The sequence below is a fragment of the Hemitrygon akajei genome, chromosome 14 (genome assembly GCF_048418815.1).
Source record: "Hemitrygon akajei chromosome 14, sHemAka1.3, whole genome shotgun sequence".
Taxonomy (NCBI): Eukaryota; Metazoa; Chordata; class Chondrichthyes; order Myliobatiformes; family Dasyatidae; genus Hemitrygon; species Hemitrygon akajei.
In genome coordinates, this window is record NC_133137.1 from 64,606,099 (window position 1) to 64,626,744 (window position 20,646).

Below are 20,646 nucleotides of genomic sequence, written 5' to 3' on the forward strand. Positions count from 1 at the left end.
TAAAAATAATGATCAATTTATATTCATTGGGGACCATACTACCACAAAATCAAGACAGAAATTCATTCAAGGAATAAATGGCAAGATGATACTAGAACCAGCAAGCAATGAATTCACCGAGTATTGCAAGCTGAAGAGCCAGGACTAGGGAAAGGAAGCAGATTAAACAACTCCTCAAAGTTTAAGTGAATACAGAGAGGATTCCAATTAGATTGTTTCAATGATTTTACTGCAGCTAATAAAATTAACTACAGTAAAATAGAAAAAGCTATCACAGCAAACCAAACAGGTAATTTCGGTGAAATAAAAGGATTTTTTTGCGCACTAAGAAATGTTCCAATGAAACTTGTCATGGAAAAGTCACTATCTAAAGCACTTCATAGATTAAGAGGAAACAAACACCAGCTCTCAAGGCAAACTCCCTGATTCAATCCAAAAATCACTGAAGACTGTCTCTAAGGTGTACTCACTCCATTAAAACAAGGAGAGAAACCTTGTTTTAAATTGTTGATCTGTAAGCGTGTCCACTATCACATTCAATAGGCTGCCATGGTCATGGAGAAATGGTATCAGGGCAACGGGAATCCATCAATGCTGGCTGATTATTGTTGGATACTTAAGCAAGACACCTCAGACACTGAGAACAAATGAAAGTAATCAACAAAACATTTTTAGCTTAGTTGAACTATTGCACCATTATGCAATTAAACGTGTTATATTCAATAAATGTTTATTTCTTGTTTCTCCAAATTCCTACATGATACAAGTAGACTGAATTTATATTTGTGATCAGCTTCAGGTGGCCTATCATAAACAAAAAAAAAAATTCTGAGGAAGCAACACTTTCAAAAAAAAAATTGTTTTCCAGTGATACCATCTTTCAGTCATGCAATTCAATCCATTGGCTTCCCAAACATGCCTCTGCCAAGTCTTCCATCAATTAAAGGGTCATTCATACACAAAAAAAAGGCCTTCCTTCTCCACTAAATGCAGATGAAAAATAGTCCAAGCAGTATATTCTGGAAAAAGGGATCCAAGTCACCAAAACTGTTCGACAGGTATGAGATGAAAGAAACAAAACCATGGTAAACATGAGAAGAAATAGGAAAGGCTCAGTCTCAAATTATTGGGTAATCAGGTGCAGACTCCAAAGGGAAAATGGCAAATGGCTACAGCTGATATCTTTGAAAATATAGCTCTGTTACTTCTCGTGACCCTTAAAGTCAACATCAAAGAAAAATAATTACCAACCCGCCTCATTTCATCAAATTAGTGTAGCATGCGTCTGACAATAGCTCCAGTTACACATCACCACTTGGAAAGGGTCACGGGATGCCACCCGATGAGCAAGGTGATGAGAATATTGGCCTGATGAAGTCTATTAGGAAGTCTGGAAATTGTCCAGTTTTTTCAATTTTTGATTGAACTTCCCTTTTTCAAATTGTATACCACAAAACAATGTTTGCAGCAGAAGAAACTTTAGCAGAAAGAAAGGAACAGAGTAAGTGCCCAGCAAGAGTTCATATCCTCATTGGCGTGTCCTGGGTGGATACCAAAGACCATGGCCCAAAGGTCAATCAGAAGCCCAAAAGTCGAGGCCCAATGATCGAAGACCCCAATCTGCAAATCTCTGCAAGTCCAACAGGGAAGTTGAAGACCCAACGCCTGCAAGGGTGGGTGGGTGGGAGGGAGAAACGGGATTTCTTGTGCTGCTGCTGCTTTGTCACTTGGTACGTTCTGTTGTGTTGTGTTCTGTGTTGCTCTGATAAGCATTGTGGGTGTGCTATGTTGGCGCCAGAATGTATGGCCACCTGTGTGAGCTGCACCCAGCACATCCTTGGATATGTTGGTCGTTAACAAAAATGACACATTTCACTGTACGCATTATAAATAAATCTCAATCAGAATCAAAAGATCAAATCTGAAATATAGTACCTGTAGCTGCAGAAGTTAGAGTCCAGCAAACAATGACTGGTCATTCCAACTTGTGCTTTTAACTTTAGAAGCAAAGGTGGCTTTCTGTTCCTCTCGCTTTGCTGCTCACTGTTTAGTTAAGCTGCCAGGGGGATATTTCATTAAATGAAAGCCATGACCAATGTAGCATTCAATAGTTTAATGAGCCGTTTCTTTTTCAGGATTCTTGCTACATTTATCATGCAGTCTACAATTATCATGCAGTGGTAGATTCTCAGATTCAAAGCATGATTTGTACCCTCATCATTCTCAGTAATCGAAAGATTTGTTCTGGTTTGTCTTCCTGCAAAAACATCAATATACCCGCCTTCCATTGTAGGGGGTTATTCCAGGAAAGTAGATGAAAGATAAAAGACTGGTCACCACCCAATTCAACTACAGAGCAGGCACAAGCAATCAAGCCCTGCTTTAGTTGCTTGTGTACTTTTTAATTCAATTTTCCCAACTCCACTTTTAATTATATCACATGCTGATATATATGTATCTATAACTTTAGAAAATATATTCTGATTCAGAAGTTTTTCTGCTGTACAGAACCACATCAAAACACCAGCTGGGTGCCAGAGACCAAGTCCATTGGCTGTGCCATATGGCTCCATCAGCCTTTTCTTTCAATATGCAGAACTCCTTGGCTCTTTTCAGCAAAAATATAAATCTTCCTGCAGTATTCTACTGTAGATTTTAATTAGTTGGACATGAACCACAAAGAATCTGGTCTGCAGCATTGCATTATCATAGCTGAAATTGGTCCTCCCATCGGTGTTCATTAGGAATCTAACAACAAAGATGCCTTGCTGATAACTCCCTAAAGGAATATTTGTTGATAGCTAAGAAGGATTTTTATAAACAACACATTAATCTCCATTTTCAGAATATCCTTTTCCCCTTTCTGATTAATGTGTCTATTGGGCAGTGTTTCCTCCATTATCAGCGTGGCTCAGATTAGCAAGATATTACATTGACATACTGCATTCACATACACACATTAATTGTACCTTGCACATCCAAAACTCTGTGCCAATTTTGGTTTAGTGTCAAAGAACACTACAGCACAGAAACAGACCCTTCAGCCCATCTAGTCTGTGCAAAACTGTTATTCTGTCTCATCTCATCAACCTGCATCCAGACCATAGCCCTACATAACCCTCCCATCCATGAACTTATATAAATTTCTCTTAAATATTGAGACTGAAGTTCTTGAAGTTCTCTTAAATATTGAGACCATTTCTGCTGGCAGCTTGTTCCACATTCTTATCACCCTCTGAGTGAAGAATTTCCCCCTCAGGTTCCCTTTAAATATTTCACCTTTAATCCTTAACCTATGACCTCTAGTTCGCACCTCACCCAACCTCAGTGGAAAAATCCTGTTTGCATTTACCATAGCTATTCTCTTCAATTCTCCCCTCATTCTCTTACACACCAGGGAACCAAGTCCTAACCTACTCAACCTTTCCCTACATCTCAGTTCAAGTCCAGGTAACATCCCTGTATGCTTTCAATCTTATTGATAACTTTCCTGTCAGTAGGTGACCAGAAATGAACACAAAGCTCCAGATAAGGCCTCAGCAACATCTTATACTACTTCAACATAGCACCCCAACTCCTACAGTTGATACTTTGATTTATGAAGGCCAACTGCCAAAAGCTCTCTTTATGACATTCCCTACCCATGATGCCACTTTCAGGAAATAATGGGTTTCCACGATCCTTCTGTTCTATCACACTCCTCAGTGCCTTGTGTAAATCCTACCTTGGTTTGTCCTCCCAAAGTGCCTGCATTAAATTCCATCTACCACTTATAGCCCATTTTTCCAGCTGGTTCAGATCCCGCTGCAGGCTTTGCTAACCTTCCTTGCTGTCTCCCACACCTCTATTTTTGGTATCATCGGCAAATTTGCCACACAACAAACACCAACAGCACACCACTAATCACAGGCCTCCCTCAGAGAGGTAAACATATACTTGCACTCTCTGACTTCTCCCGCGAATCCAGTATCAATTCCAAAATACCATCTCATCCTGAATGCCAAGCAACTGAACCTCCTTGACCAGTCTTCCATACGGGACTTCGTCAAAGACCTTGCCAAAGTCCATGTAGACAACATCCTTGTTTGGGATATTTTTGAGAGATAGATGGTCACAATTTTATGGGACAATTAAGTAATTTTTAAAGTGTCATATACCATACAAGCAGGCTGATGAAATTAGTGTTTCAGTAACGTGCATCAATTTTCTGAGCAATCACTGCATTGCCTCTTTGTTGTATGATGTTCATGATTGGTTATTTATACCAAACTGAATCCATCCTACAATACTAATGGACATCGACTCTTGTTGCCTAACATTGAGAAGTTATTTGCATCCCCATCTTGGTTTTTAAACTGTAAATACATATTACAGTGTTACATGAAAATTAATCCTGGCAAAGATTGAGAGTGACAGCATTATAACTAGAAAGAAGCACGTGTAAGTAAGAAGCATGCTTCCCATATTTAATACAACATATTTTAGCAACTCTAATTATTCACTCAACTATGTACAAGAACCCTAAATTCACCATGGCACATTATTTCAAATATTTGACTGGAAGATGCATTGTCTGTGACATTGGTTCATGAAGTGTTTGAAGGTGTGTAACAATTACTTATGTCCCCAGACCCTTTGAACTGGTGGTACTAAAGTGCAACTTACTTCACATACTCTTACAGTCTGGAAAGTCGAACATGGTAGCAGACCTTTACAAACATTTGTCTAACCTTCTGAATGTTTTCCAACATCTTCTGCTGAGGTTTCAGCACAGTACTGGCTTCAATTTGGCTAATACACAATTAATAGATTATGGTGAATTACAAGGCTTGAGATTTTGTTATCACTAGAGACCTAGAAATGTTGTTATATACTGAAAATTTCAACTAAATATCTATGAGAATCAACTGATAAGCTGAATGGCCTAATCCTGCTATATCGTATGGTCTTATAAATGGATAATAAATCAGCCATGATGGAATGGCAGAGCAGACTTGATAGGCTGAATGGCCTAATTCTGCTCCTATGTCTGATGGTCTTAAGAATCAGAATCGCTGATGTATGTCCCGAATTCTGTTGTTTTGTGGCAGCAGTACAGTGCAAGACAAATTACATTTCTGTAAGTTACAATGCAAAGGTGTTGCTAAGCACCTGATGAAGTATCTTGGCCTGAAACATTGACAGTTTATTGCTCTCCATTGATATCATCGGATCAGCTGAGCTCCTCCAGCAACTTGTGTGCGGTACTCTGGATTTCCAGCATCTGCAGGACCTCTTGTTTAGGATTTTCCCAACAGGTATGTGACATGCAACTGTCTAGGCCACGTGAAATAATGAGTTGTTCTTGCTAATAATCAAGCATTCATTGGCACATTAAGGAATATCCAACCCAAAGTTAAAATCTCAAAGTTGAAACTTCAAAGTAAATTTATTACCAAAGTACATTTATGTCGCCATATACTACCTTGAAATTCATTTTCTTGTGGGCATTCTCAGTAAATAGGAAACCCACACAAGGACAGGCAGTCAAACAAGGAACATGCATGGAGAATGTGAGTTGTGGAGTCCATGGATTGTGGAACAGTTCATTGTGGAAGTGAGTGAAGTTATCACACTGGTTTAGGAGCCTGATGGTTGAAGGACACTAACTGTTCCTGAACCTGGTGGTGTGGAGCCTCCAGTGGCAACAGCCAGAGGCGAGCATGTCCTGGACGGCAGGGGTCCTTGATGTTGCTTTTTTTGCAACTGCTACTTGCAGACGAGCTCGGTGCTGGGGAGGGCTTTCCCTGTAATGAAAATCTGATCACATTCCAGCAACATCTTACAAACTCCACGGCGGCCGCGTCAGCTCTGCAAGATGCAACCTCCCTTCCGTGTTTGAACGGGCTTAATTTGTTGTCTGAGGAGGAAGAGCTGGGATCAGTGGACAGCCACTCGAGAGAAAGCACTAATTTCAAATTGCGATCAAATAGTTACTCTGAGGGTCATATGCTTCTGTTTTGGAATTACTAGAGCATTCTGTTACAAATGGGAAGTCACGATACGAATCAGTATTTTCGGACACAACAGAATCCCGCTTCCAAAATTAGATGTTTCCTCGTGTATTTTTAAAATTTAAAATGACTGTACAAATAATTAGATCAGCAATAAAGAGTGTTTAGAATATCCGTGCATGTAAATAAACGGCAAGTCGGGGTCTAAGACATCACTTTTATAAAGAAAGATGTCAAGAATGTCGGTTTAAAGATACAGGCTACCTACGACCCCAGCACACAATCCGCAAAACTGCTTAAAAACTAAAACTATTTAATAAAATGCCTTAGGTTGGGGAAAAAGGGGTTCCTTTAAAAGTTCGGCACCCCAGGAGTTAATATACTGAACAGGGAAATTCCTCCGCTTATTGGCAAGTAATGTGTGATAATTCTCAGAGCTGACGCCTCGATAACTCACGGATGAGGAACAGGGAGGGGTTCGGACAGTTCAAAACACCACCGCATCAGTTCAGTTTCATTCTCAGCAACGAATCGAACTGTACTCCGTCTTATCAAAAACACCGTAATAAGATGCGGTAAAGTTGGCATTTCTTGCCCACCCCACCCCCACCGTCACCTGAGAGACACTTCCCTGTCAACTTTCCAAGACTCAGTTTAACACTTTCAACTTCAAACACCAATCACCCAGGAAGCTGAGGGGTAAACGATTTGTACGCGATCCCAACAGGACCTCGGATGCCTTCCCACGTTGTGCAGAGAACCGTATTATAGTTCTGACTCGACTTTCCCCAAGTCATTCCCAGTATCTCACTTTAACCGGACGCTCAGTCACCCGTACACGGGGTGGGTGCTAAAGACACTTAGTGCTCTGCTGGTGCTCGCGTGCTTTTTCGGGGGCGGGGGGCGGGGTAGGGGTTTGTAGGATGTCCCTTACCTGCAAGAAATGGTGATCTCCACTTTCGTGGCCGGGATGTTGGCATGCAGAGGATCGAAGTCGCCTATGGACGCCATATTACTGAAGCCTCGCACGGCGTCTCCCAGCCGAGCCCCGAAGCACTGAGCGGCTCCACAGCTCGGGTTAGCGTGTGCCCGAGTGATGTCACTTCATCACAAACACAAGGAAACGTCCGCAGGCGGGAGGGAGCAAGAGAGGGAAAGAGCGAGCGGGCGAGGAGAGGAAGAGCAATGGCACTGAGCTGTATCCGCACCAAAACTCCCAACTAGCCCAGCTCAGAGGAGGAGCACTGGCAGGCATTTTACTCAACGGTGGGGGTGGGGGTGGGGGGGGGGGGGGGGGGTTCCAAGAAATTTAAAGAGAGGATGTGAAAAGTACTCTATCATCCCAGAATTATTTGAATCGATCAACTTGTCGACGACATCTTCGCGAACATCATAGGAAAATATGTAAACGCCACTGACGCTCGCGTTAGAGTGTTATATACAATTGAAAGTCTTTCTTTATTCAAGGGCCCATTCGTCTGGGAAACGGCGTACCTAAACTATTTGAAGAAATGCAGCAAATCATTACGTTTCTTCAAAGAACAGATAAACGACCACAAGCGGTGTTAACTTTGTTACTGCGGTAATCTTTTTCAAAATATAAAATCTAATAAAAGACAGTGCTTGCAATTCGGTGGCGAATTTCGCATTAGATTGTGGACATATTACAGTGCCTGTGATTCTGCACTGTGCTGACAGTGTAAACTTTTTAATGAAGTGAGACCTACAGCACCAATCCACTTCCGGTGGGTAGCTTTGGGTTATCCCTGTGTCTACGGGGAATTACCTGCTTCGTGTGGACGATGCGAATGCTAACGAGCTGGGGCAAAATCGGTCCCAACATGAATAGAACCATCTGGACACGTTTTATGCGAAATTACTTGACATATGATAATAGGCAGTAATCTACTGCAATTCCACGATAATAACGAAGTTATTTTTTGCTTTAGTAAATCACAATCTGACCACTGTTCACTCCTGTGTGGCCTGTTTGAGTTACATTCAGGGGACACTTTCGTGGGATTTGTTTAATGCGCCGATTTCACACCCCCATTGCATTTCGTGAGATCGATGGAACATCGCAAACATTTTTTAAAGTGCGTAACAAGAAGCGATTTTTCACAGATACACGTGGAAAATATGAACAAATAAATAGCAGGTACGCTGATGCACATGCAGAAAGTAATTGGCCAGGAGTTAAAGGGAGAAATACCGATTTCGACAGTAACTGGTATCTCTTGTTATTCTCTTTCTATTGTATACACGTTGTTAAAGTTTGGTTCAAGAAAATGATCTCCAAACACCGATTAACTACAACATATTTTCTCCCAGATTTATCTGATAACATTTGTACGATTATCACAGAAACCTGGCAGGTAAAGTGTTTAGGAAGAAACATAAATGATAAATATTTTACTTCATCAGGATAAAAGTAATAGACCAGGGGGCGGGCGGGACCTAACAAAGGTAGGAAGGCGTTTGTAATCAACGTAGTGTGATGGCGGGAAAAACAATTACAGCTAAAGGCACAAGATGTAAATTTGCCTAACGGTTGCAGCAAAGTAAATGTTCCAATGTTATCAAATGAAAGGGGAAAGCGACAAGATGCTGGAATTAAAGCAGAAAACGCTGGAAACACTCAAGTCAGAAACAGCATCTGTAGAACGAGAAAGGGAGTTAATATAATAGCGCAAATGTCGTTCACCTAATGGGGAAAAGGTGAAAAGTTAAGCGTGTTTTACGTTGCAAAAAAGGGACGAGAAGGAGATAACAAGGGAATGTGTGTGATGATGTGAATACCAGAACACAATGTTCACTGATTAATATCTGAATGATGAGCAGTAAATGGATTTTTTACATGCTGGCAAGATGAGCAATGACACCTGCGGTGTACCACACCTCAAGATTTCAACATGTTCCTTTGGATATGTTTCCCTTTCGAACTACTCTCATTTACCTAATAAGAACAAAATGCATCGTGTCAGCTGGAGGAACAGCTCGTCATCTTACCTTGGCACGGCACAGTCCTTAGGATTTAAATTTACCAATTACAGGTTGTTGCTTGAATTCAGAAATGACCTGTCATCCACCTGAACATTAGTTCAGTTTTTTTCCCCCTGCACAGGTGCAGCCTTCAGGGATCTGGGAGTTCCAGCAAGTTCCAGACAGGGCCAACATCTTCCTCCTCCACACACTCCCCCGCATCCAAACACCCCTATGAATGGATTATGTAGACAGCACTGAAAGCTGTATATCACTGGACCAATCTGCATTCTATCAAAAGCAATCAAAAGTTCACTCCACTCCTCCTCCTCTGTAAACACACTTGCTTTCTCACTCTTCTTATTACACAAAAAATAAATTGACTTGAAACGTTAAACAGCCAGTTCTAACACCCATCGGCAATATTACCTCCACAGATACTAACTGACCGGCTGAGTATTCTCAGCCCTTTGTTTTATTTGCAAATATAAACGGGTTCGATTATCTAAACGGTCCTCAGGAACTAATGCAGATGAGTTTGAAGGGTAATCAGGGCTGTGAGCTAAATATTGATGTTTAGAAGAGAAAGCTAAAATTGAAAGGGAGTTGAGCATGAATAGCCCTGAAATTAAAATAAGAGAAAAAAATGTTATCCTGGAAAGTCAAGAGGATGAGTCAGCTTCAGGAGGGCTAAGGAAAAAAATACACAGGTTGGGGCTTTGCTACTAGTACTGGGCATACATCAGGAAATGGAGGGGGCATATAAAACAAGTTAAAACATCATAGAAGGCTCATTTTTATATTCTCTAACTCTTAGTGAGAGTGTGGAGGCTTAGGATCTAGAGCTTTCCCAGTGTATGTGATGTATAAACTCTTCTCAGGCTTCCATCCATTTACAGGTTTTAATTATAAAGGATGTTTCATTGACAATCTCCGCCATCTTCATCTTTCACATCATCCCTGGCAGAGTTTGTCATCAATTACGTCGGTTATATTCGAAGCCCGAGAAGAGTTTATTTGTAAAGGGTTAGTTTGAGAACAACTTTTTCCCACCAAATTTCATTGGTTCTCTCAAACTATGTTATGTTTAAACTTAGAAAAAAATCAGAAGTGTTATATATGATCCATCCATAAAATTTGAAAAAGATTGGAGGCCTTTTATTCAACACTTTCATATGATGTGATTTGACCTTTGTCCAAACCTATTATCTTGTTTTAATATATGCAGAGAGGTTCGGAGTTGATAACACTAATGGTTGTGTCTTTTTTTGATGTTACAAACAGCCCATGTTCTTTTCTTTTGCTTAGCTTTTTGTTAGTATTGTTTGGATTAGTTTTTTTGAAGGGTATATATTTTTTTCTTTTTCTTTTTGGATATGTTAATCTTTTTTTATGTATACTATATTTGTACTTGAACAATTTTGGGAGGTTTATTACCCTTGTATCAACCAATTATATATTTATATATGTAACCGTTAACAATGTAATCCCAATAATTGTGTAGCAATACTATGTTATATTTACTATTTTGATATTAATAAAAAGATTGGAAAAGAAAAGAAAAGAGAACAACTTTCAAGTCAATTTGAATGTTAAGGATCTAAACAAACTTCTTTGATTTAATATTTTGCAATGAGATGGGGGTATATTTGTATATAACAAGACTCCTGGGATCCAGGACTTGAGCTGATTTTAAAATAGATTTGAGAGTGAGTTAACTTAGTCTGAAATTGGGGCAATAATAGAAACATAGAAAACCTACAGCACAATACAGGCCCTTTGGCCCACAATGCTGTGCCGAACATACACTTACTTTAGAAATTGCCTAGGGTTACCCATAGCCCTCTATTTTTCTAAGCTGTATGTATCCATCCAGGAGCCTCTTAAAAGACCCTATCATTTCCGCCTCCACCACTGTTGCCGGCAGACCATTCCACCACTCTCTGCGTAAAAAACTTACCCCTGACATCTCCTCTGTACCTACTTCCAAGCACCTTAAAACTGTGCCCTCTCGTGTTAGCCATAGTTTGAAATAAGAAATAATCTGAAATAAGAAAACTATACTCAATGAATCAGGACTTTCTATAATGTATCAAATATGGATGAAGGAAATTAATTTGCATGGTTATGAAGGGCAGGGTCTAACTGAAGCCAATTTAAATTGAATGGACCGAAAAATCTCCTGTTGGTAACAGTTCAGTGGAGACACAAGAGAATGCGGGCTTTGAATGTGGAACAAAAAATAAGCTCAGCAGGTCAAACAGCATCTGTGAAGGCAAAGGGGTGGTTGATGTTTCAAGTCACCCCTCTCCTGCCTCACCCCTCAATTTGTTATTCTGGCTATCTCTCTTCTACACTTTTAGTCCTGAAGCAGGGCCTTTGCTCAAAACATCACTCATCCCTTTGTCTACACAGATGCTGCCTGATCCACTGAGCTCTTCCAGCAATTTGTTACTTTGCTCCAGCTAACAGCATCTCCAGTCTCTTGTGTCTCCACAGAACTGTTACAAATAGGAGAAGGTATTTTGGCTCAATCAGCGCAAGTTGGCCTGCAGATTTCCTCCAGTGGTTTTTTTGTTAAATGATAATTGTGTGACTATGGAACTGTTGAGGGTGGATTGGCTAAAGTAGATTGAAAAACTGGATTAAAAGATATGCGAGCAATATGTAGTAGTAGGCAACCGTCGATCTCAGGGGATCATGGGTTTGTGCCTCTGGTGGACCGTGTCCTCTCTAGGGCGCAAGCTTGGGTGGGATGACTTGAAGAACCAGCTGTGCCCATGCAGCGGGCTCCCCCTCTCCACGTCACTGATGTAGTCCAAGGGAAGGGCAAGGCTGATACAGATTGGCACCAGTGTCGTTGCCATAGTGAAATCATAAACAACATCAAACTGCCTTAGGGACCCCGGCTCCAGATTTCTTCCTCAGGGTTTACCCCCGAAGCCTTTCCTATGGGTGGTTATGGCCGCAAGGCAGCAGGCGTTTAAAATCAGAGTTTTCCTTCTCCTAAGCAGGCTGCCATCCAAGGTTGACGGGCCCCACCTGTCCGACGCAACTGGTTTTGAGGCACCAGTGGTCCGCCTTTGCCCCTTCTCTTGTCAGTAGAAATAGTTCCACTGGGCCTAGTACGTGAGCCACTCGTGAAAGCCAAGAGTTTGTTGTCAGAGGTTTGTTGTCTTGGTTGTCAGAGGCTGTTAGTGATGCACACCATTTGGGAACACTTTATAGGTAGTGGGAGCTTATCCATATTACCACTCTGGTTGTGACAACCTTAGGAATCAAGAAGATATGTAATGAATAATAAATTCTCTCAAGGGACTGAAAAAAATCACAACAAAATTGAATACAGCTAACAAGAGGGGTTAAAGATAATATGAGATTTAGGAAGAGATTTATAGTCTTACTGAAAGGAGTAGTAAGCTTGAGAATTGGGAAAATTTTAGAATCAGCTTTGACATTGGAAGACAGGGCAGATCACCTACTCCTGGTTTTTTTCACCTTTTTTTTGTTCTTTTTCTCCATTAAATTTTGAAAGAAAAAATTTGGAATAAACATGGAAATGAAAAAAAAAATAAGGAAGCTAATAGCAGTTTCCACAGCCCATACAAAGGAAAATATTAATAAGCATTGATTGCTTGCAGGCAAAAACGGGAAAAAACAACTCATGAAAATCTAATAAGGAAATAGTAAATCATTCACACCGACACAAAACAATAGAACAATTCTGGAAATAGTGAAGGACCAAGATTCACTGAGCAAAATGAACACAAAGAAATTCTTGATAAAGAAATTCTACTGGAAACATGAATGGGTCCAAAAAATGAACAAATCTAAAAATAAAGGCCTACATCATAATTCTTTTTTAAAAAGTGATGACAAGCATAGAAGACGGATTTGTCTAGATCTTCAAAAATATTCTGTGCAGATTTTAAGGTAGACATCCAAACTTAATAAAGGAGAAAGTGGGAAATCAGGAGATTTAAGCTCAGTTAGCCTGGCATCATTATAGGAAAATTCTAGAATCTATTGTTAGCAGCAAGTTACAAGGCTCTTTGAAATCTTAAGGTAACTGGGTAGACATTTTGAAAAGGAAACCACACCTGAGAAATCTGTTAGTCTTTTTAGGGGCAGTGACTAGTCAACTGCATAAGTGGAATGAGTGGATTGCATTTGGACTTCAGAAGCAGGTGTTAAGGTGCAGAGAAGAGGTTATTGTAAAATAAGGGACCTAATTGTATTGGGGTATTATATCAACATGAACTATTACCTGGCAAAATACAGTTGAGATAAATAGATCATTTTCAAACAATAAGGAAAAGATTACCGCAAGAATCAGCTTCAATTATTTACAATATATTATTGAGGAGGGCAACAAAGGTCTGTTGACAAGGGTAAGAAACTAAGCACCAAGGAGGCTAAAAAGGGATATACAGTCTATGGCTTAAATTGAGTTGGCATGAGTAACACAGGGAATAATGAAGTTTTGCACTTTGGAAGAAAAAAAACTGAAAAGCAGAACATATTTTAAAAAGTGAGAGACTGAGAACTGTTGGTTTTCAATGAGCCATGAGTATTCTTTTGGATGTAAGACAGAAAAATAACGAGTAGGCATAATGAGTCATTAACTTCGCCACGGACAGTCCCAAGCCTGACTGCGAAGGAAGAGGGTTGGGCATGGGGCTAGCAACTCCATCCTGTAACATCCCAGGGTGACAGAAACACTAATAGAAACTTCAAATACCCTCATCCTTGGGATAGAAATGATACACCAAGAAGATGGACTAAACCTGGGTACACTTGAAAGATTAGCCCAGGACAGAAGATGTTGGCGAGCTGCTGTTGGCAGCCTCTGCCCCAGTAGGGCTTAAGAGGGAGAAGAATAACAAGTCATGAGGGAAGTAATACATCTTATTGTCTTTTCTGACAAGGAGACGCGTATAAAAACACAAAATAACTCAGGTCCCTAGTGAATCCGCATCTGGTGCATTATGTACTATTTGGCCTTCTTGTCAAGAAAGGATAGATTTGCATCAGAAAGTATGTGATAAAGTTGAACAAATCTGATTTCTGGCTGAGTGGGGAATTGTCTTTTAAAGAAGGACAGGATAAATAAGGCTTATATTTCCTACAATTTAGAAAATGAGTAATGAGTTTGAAAATGTTAAGAGATTTATTGCAGGTGGGGGTGGGGGTCTAAGAATGAAGAAGTAGGGAGTCACAGTCTTAGAATAAATTATCAGTCGTTTAGGAATGCGATAAGGAGAAAGGGCTTCAATCAATGACTTGTGAATTTTTTGAAGTTCTCTATCCAAGAGGGCTGTGAATACTCAGTTTCAAGGATTAACAAGTCGAGATAAGCTTTGGACATGAAATGAAACAAAGGAAATGAGGATAAAAGGTAAAGTGGATTTGAAGTCAGCAATAAACTACGATCCTAGTTGAACACTAATATTGTATTTAAGGTTAAGCAGCAGACCAACCAAAGCTATTTTTTTTACAAGATACAGATAAAATCACAATATTTGCTAACTTAATATCATTAGATGTCAAGATTATATTCAATGTATTGTAAACACACTTAAACATGCACTACAATACAAAGGGGAAATTTGCATTCAATTTCTACTATCCCATTTGGTCACTCAGCCAAATTATTAATGTAGATTGTGAATAGTGAGATTTAAGCACTGACTCTGTTATAACAGCCCTTCCCCTGCCCCGTTACTGCCTTCTAGACTGACAAGACCCTGTCATTCTTGCTTTGTTTTCTATCAATTTACCAGATCTCAGTTACACTATAATCTCTTTATCATTGCTTATTAAGTACACTGTGGAAAATTCCGATTTATTTATGAATATTGGGTTTATTATTAAGATGCTACTTAAACTACTGATCTTCAGTGGGAATAACAGCTATTCTTGCTTTCTGGTCTAAAACGGTTGGGGGGGGGTGGATTTTGTATTGTTTATATTTACCAGAACACTGCACAGGTTGTTCAGCCGTAGGCATTAAATTGGCCCATGGCCTCCTTTTGCACTATGGTGAGGCTGCCCTCAGGGTGGAGGAGCAACACCTTCTATTCTGTCTGGGTAGCCTCCAGCCTGATGGTATGGATATTGATTTCTGTTCCCTTTAAAATATTACCCCTCTCCCCTCTTCTTCTATTCCTCACTTGGGGCTCTTCTTACCTCTTCTCACCTGTCTATCTTCTCCCCTTGGGTCCCCTCCTCCTTCCCTCTCTTCTATGGTCCACTCTCCTCTCCTTTCAGATTCCTTTTGCTCCACCCCTTCACTTTTCCTACCTACCTGATGTCACTTATCACCTTCTGGCTATTCTCCTTCCCCTCTCCTCACTGTCTCATTCTGGCATTTTCCACCTTCCCTTCCAGTCCTGAAGATGGGCCCGGGCCTACATCTTTGACCGCTTATTCATGTCCTTAGATGCTATCTGACCTTCTGAGTTCAGCATTTTGTGTGTGCTGCTTTGGATTTCCAGCATCTGCAGAAACTCTTGTGATTAAGTTACAGTATTGTTACCGTTCATCTTTTTTTGTCACATCCTGCTTCCAGTCACTTCTACTTTCCGTCTGCAGCTTATTATCAATAAATCTGCACGTAGCTTCCAAGACAGACGTACTGTCACACCAAGAGCGTTGAGCCCGAATGACTGACTTGGACAATTATATTTCTTTTCTAAAACTATATGAATAGAGAATTTATTTGCATGAATATTAGCAGATGAGTGCCGTTTTGCTATATGAGGCCAAACATTTTAATTCTGATTCTCATTTGCATTCTGACATCTTGGTCCAAGGCCTCCTCTTGTTCCAAGATAAGGCCAACCCCAGGGTGGAGGAGCAGCACCTTTTATTCCATCTGGAGAGCCTGCAAACTGATGGCATGAAGATCGATTTCTCCTTTTGGTAAGTAAAATTTCCTTCCCCCTCTCCTCTTCCTCTATTCCCCACTCTAGCCTTTTATCTCTTCTCACCTGTCTACCTCTCCCCTCTGGGTCCCTCCTCCTTCCTTTTCTCCTATGGTCCACTGACTTCTCCTTTCTGGTTCCTTCTTCTTTAGCCCTTTACCTTTCTCACCTGTCACCTTTCAGCTGGATTTCTTCCTCTCCCCCAGCTTTTATTACTGACATCTTCTCCCTTCCTTCTCAGTCCTGATGAAAGATCTTGGCCTGACCTGTTGAGTTCCATCCAGCAGTTTATGTTGTTTCCTGTATGGGTGTTTTCCCCATTTCTGTCTTTTCACTACTTCCCTCTGAAGTGCAACTTATCTGTCTTTTTTAATATTGCTATCTGTTCTTCTTAATTAATGTTCATATTTTTCTTTCTTTTCTAATATCATCTGTTTAGAAATGGAACCAGCATTTTTATCCTTTTCCTGCCTGGTATGATGCTGGTGGAAGTTTTTTGCTATTACTAAATGGTCATGAATAGACACAACCCTGTTATCCCTGTGCTATGTGCTTGCCTGAATGCTGGTTATTTTATTCTTAGCTACGTATGGGCCCTTTATTTCTGCCTGTTACTAATGAGAAAATGTATCTCAGGGTTGTATACATATGTACTCTGATAATAAATTTTACTTTGAACTTTTAAGTAGGTGTAAAGGTTAGCTGTTGAGTGTGGCAGAAGGTAACAAATAAGAATTAGGCCTAAGATTGCTGCTGTTTACAATTTGTACTAACAACATATTGAAATAAAAACACAACAGAGTTTCTCAGTTTCCAGCCAACAGCAAACTGGGTTAGTTATCAACACTGAAAGCAACTGTAACATATTACAAGTCACTACACTGAGGAGAACTATAACATATTGCAAGGCACTAATAACTTTCAGAATGGTATATAGTTGGGAAATGATTTGCAAAATACACAGGAGTATATTTAAATCTCAGTAAAAGAAGTATGAAACCTTAGTTGAAAAATAAGAACTGAGTGGGATGGAGCACAAATACACAAAACAAGTTGCAACAACAGTCAATAAGGACATAAAAGATGAAGCAATAGGGACAAAATTAAAAGAAGTTATAAAATCTTGTAAGAAAAATTGATTACATCACTTTTGAAATACTATGTATTACTATAATGTTAAAATAATTGAGGGACTAGAGAGGGAACAAAACACATTTGTTAAATCAGGCTGAAGTTATACTGACTGGGAAAGCAAACACTTACTCGATATTTTTTTCTGTTAAAATAATACTGAAAGGTGTCCAAAGAGTTCTTTAAACTTTAGAACAAACAAGAGCCTTTCCACTTGTGAGAAAGAAGACAAAGAATAAAAGGTAGCCATCAAAAATTTAGATAATTTGGAAATAATACTTATCCTGAGAGATGACTGAATATAGAAAGAACTGCAAGTCTCTTTGGGGTGATTACTGAACACGTATTTGAAATGGAGTTAAGAGTGTAGAGGAGAACTGAGTTATGATGACAGAGCCGCTTTGAAGTGCATGGAAGAAGGATAAAAGAAGGCACTATAAACTCAGTTTTGCCAGAGGATTGTCCCTTTTTATACAAATATTATTCCTCTACTTGCTCCATTCTCATACTACTCTAAAAATGTATCTGTTCACACCAGCATGTTCTCTCCCCCATTCCAGTGTTTCTGATTGGCTTATTTGTTTGTGGCTCGTTGTTCATTCTGAAGCTTGTTTGTGCCTGAATACTATTATGTTTCTATCTGAAATATGTTACTCTAGTCATATTAGGTCCTGACGAAGGGTCTCAGCCCGAAACGTCGACAGCGCTTCTCCCTATAGATGCTGCCTGGCCTGCTGTGTTCTACCAGCATTTTGTGTGTGTTGTTGTTTTGATTTAGAGTTCTGTTTCTGTCTGAATTGTTCATTACTCTGCTCCTTCCTGAGTGTTGTTTCCTTTAGATTATGGTAATATTCTCAACTGAGTCAAAAAGTTGTGAGACCTTTTCTACTTAGAAACAACACTGAGGGCCTGTAGCACTTGACACAAGTGGAAAAAGAAATCCCATGAAAAAATATTGGAGAACAAGGATGTTATTCCAGTCGACCTGACCAATACTTATCTGATAATCAGTGTTGTTAGATAATTTGATTTTGTCTTCCTGACATTTGTGTGGATGCACAATGTACAAATTTGCTACATTTCCTGTTCTACAACACTGACTACATTCCAGAATAAAACCTGACTGGTGATAAATCAGCATGTGATATCCGGAAACTGTGTGAGAAACTATGTAACCACAAATTTTTGTTCCTCTTTTCTCTCCCCTCCCCCATTCCAGTGTTTCTGATCGGCTTATTTGTTTGTGGCTCGTTGTTCATTCTGAAGCTTGTTTGTGCCTGAATACTATTATGTTTCTATCTGAAATATGTTACTCTAGTCATATTAGGTCCTGACGAAGGGTCTCGGCCCGAAACGTCGACAGCGCTTCTCCCTATAGATGCTGCCTGGCCTGCTGTGTTCTACCAGCATTTTGTGTGTGTTGTTGTTTGATTTCCAGCATCTGCAGATTTCCTCGTGTTTGCTCTTAGAAGATAGCTCCTCTGTTCCAGTATTTTGTTCTGCAATCTTTCAGTATCTCTTTTTACATTTGACAACACATCCTTGTTACTTGGTAATATTGGTCTCCATTGACTGGGTATTCTGCAATGACTCACCTCCTGAATTTCCAGTTTTTTCTTCTTCTATGAACAAAAATTGGGAATGTGATAGAACTGTCTTCAAGTGCTGAGATGAATGCAGTTTCAACAACATTCAAAAATCTCAGCATCATCCAAGATAAGCAGCCCTTTGATTGTCGTATCATCCATCATCCTTGTCATTAATCTCCCCCCCCCCCCCATTCCAATGGGGCACATTCTGCAGCCACTAACTTACTATGCTACTCCAGTAGCACTTCCCAGACTCACAGCTTCTCCTACCAAGATAGACAAGGATAGGGTGTGTTTTGTAACATCATCATCAAGAGGTTTTCTTCCAATTTCCCTCATTATGACTGGTAATATTATTATTCCTTGGTACCATTGAGTTTAAAAGGCGGAGGGAATCTACATCAGCATTTAGGGCCAATTATTTCTTTCTCCATGTTCTCATGATGAAACTTCTTAAATGTTTTATTTCCAAACATTTAGAAGTAAGGTGTTTGCATTAACTGTGGCACTCAGAAATTGCAATTGGTGGAAATTCTTTAGTGACTTTTCAAAAATATTAATCTCAGGTTATGTTTGGTGCAGATATTCCATAATTTTAAAAAAATAAAAATTGTAGTAGTTCCATGGATTTTCCTGGTACATTTGTTCACCTGCTGGACAGTAACAAAAATGGTATCCATCTATGGCTTGAACCTTGACAGTTTACTTAAGACTATTTAATTTCAGATTCACATTTTTCTTTCTATGCAGACATGGCTTCTGCTTTTCCTTTTGAATGTCTTAACTTTAAATATTTCTCCTCCATTCATGATTCCTTCCCCAAGGAACCCACAATGTAAATTTCTCAGTTCTTGGCACAGGTGTTGAATAGGTATTACCACAAGTTTTGATTTTTGTAACTGAATATTGATGTTTGTTTTAAGTAAGTAGTGGAAAGCCTCAGAACGTTACTATTCAACTCTGCATTATTTTACTGCAATGTTTTTTAATTTTAATACTTCCCCTTTTTATATGAAGCAAGATTAACAAGTTAATTTGTCAAAGTGGAATGTACTATGACACAGCTACCAGATTTGTTTCCTTACTTTCTTCCTGCTCTGATGTTGCAGTGTACATCAAACAAAATATATAGGATTGCCTCAAACAGCAAGAGAATTGCAAGGTACTGACGTTGGAGTAAATATTCTTGCTGAGATTTTTCTGAATTGTCATCAATACAGGTTTTGAGTGCCACCCAATGGTTCAAGTGTGCTATAGAGTATATAAAAGGAAGGATCAACTAGTGGCTTGTTCCAACATTGTAATTTCGTTTCCAAAACACAGAAGGGCAAAAGACCCTCAGAAATCTGCAGTTTTGATTAAATAACTCAACTTCTGTTCTACTCTAGAATCAATGGAATGAAGTGCATTATATAATTAAGATATGTTCTTTTTTGATCAGTTAGAACTGGAAGTAGTGATACAAATGAGACAAGTAGATCTTATAAGACAAGTTGAAAGTGTGACAATTGCAAGCTACTTGCATGTGGGATAAACAATATTTATTGATTGGGCAAAACTTATTAGATTGTTAATCAGATTTAGGATTTGGAGTTTAAAGACAAGGATTGATGGTCAATCAGAATATGAGTGAACAAAACAGAGCACAGACCATCATATTGCATTGGAGTACTGTTTAATCTACTATTGAGAATAGAGGACAGTAGTTGTTCTTAAAGTGCAACATTTGAGTCCAGATATAACAAAGACAGGTAGAAAGGTTTAATTAACACTGAAATGTTAGTATGGGCAGAGATGGCTAAGGTTACAGGCTACCTACTTATGATAGGATCAGAAATTATAATTCAAGCAGATGCTAGTTGCAAGTAGTGTAATTTTAACCTGAGACAGTGACAAGAGTGGAATCTCAGAGGTGTAGAACTGGTGTCTTTGTCCAAGGAAGTTGCAGCTCATTCAAGAATGAATGCCAGACATGTAGTCTAAGAACTAAGTAAAGTTAGTAAGTTATGGGATGCAATGTAAAGT

The 20,646-nt window shown here is 39.5% G+C and overlaps 1 protein-coding gene across 1 annotated transcript in view; it reads right to left on the reverse strand.

The window, feature by feature from the left end:
- The window catches only part of LOC140738644 (copine-8), a 306,170-nt gene extending 298,943 nt beyond the window's left edge, over positions 1-7,227 (reverse strand). The window contains exon 1 of the mRNA XM_073066254.1: positions 6,928-7,227. Coding sequence (XP_072922355.1) covers positions 6,928-7,004 — 77 coding nt within the window. The 5' untranslated portion in view covers positions 7,005-7,227. The remainder of the gene's footprint in view (positions 1-6,927) is intronic.
- Between the last annotated feature and the right edge of the window lie 13,419 nt (positions 7,228-20,646).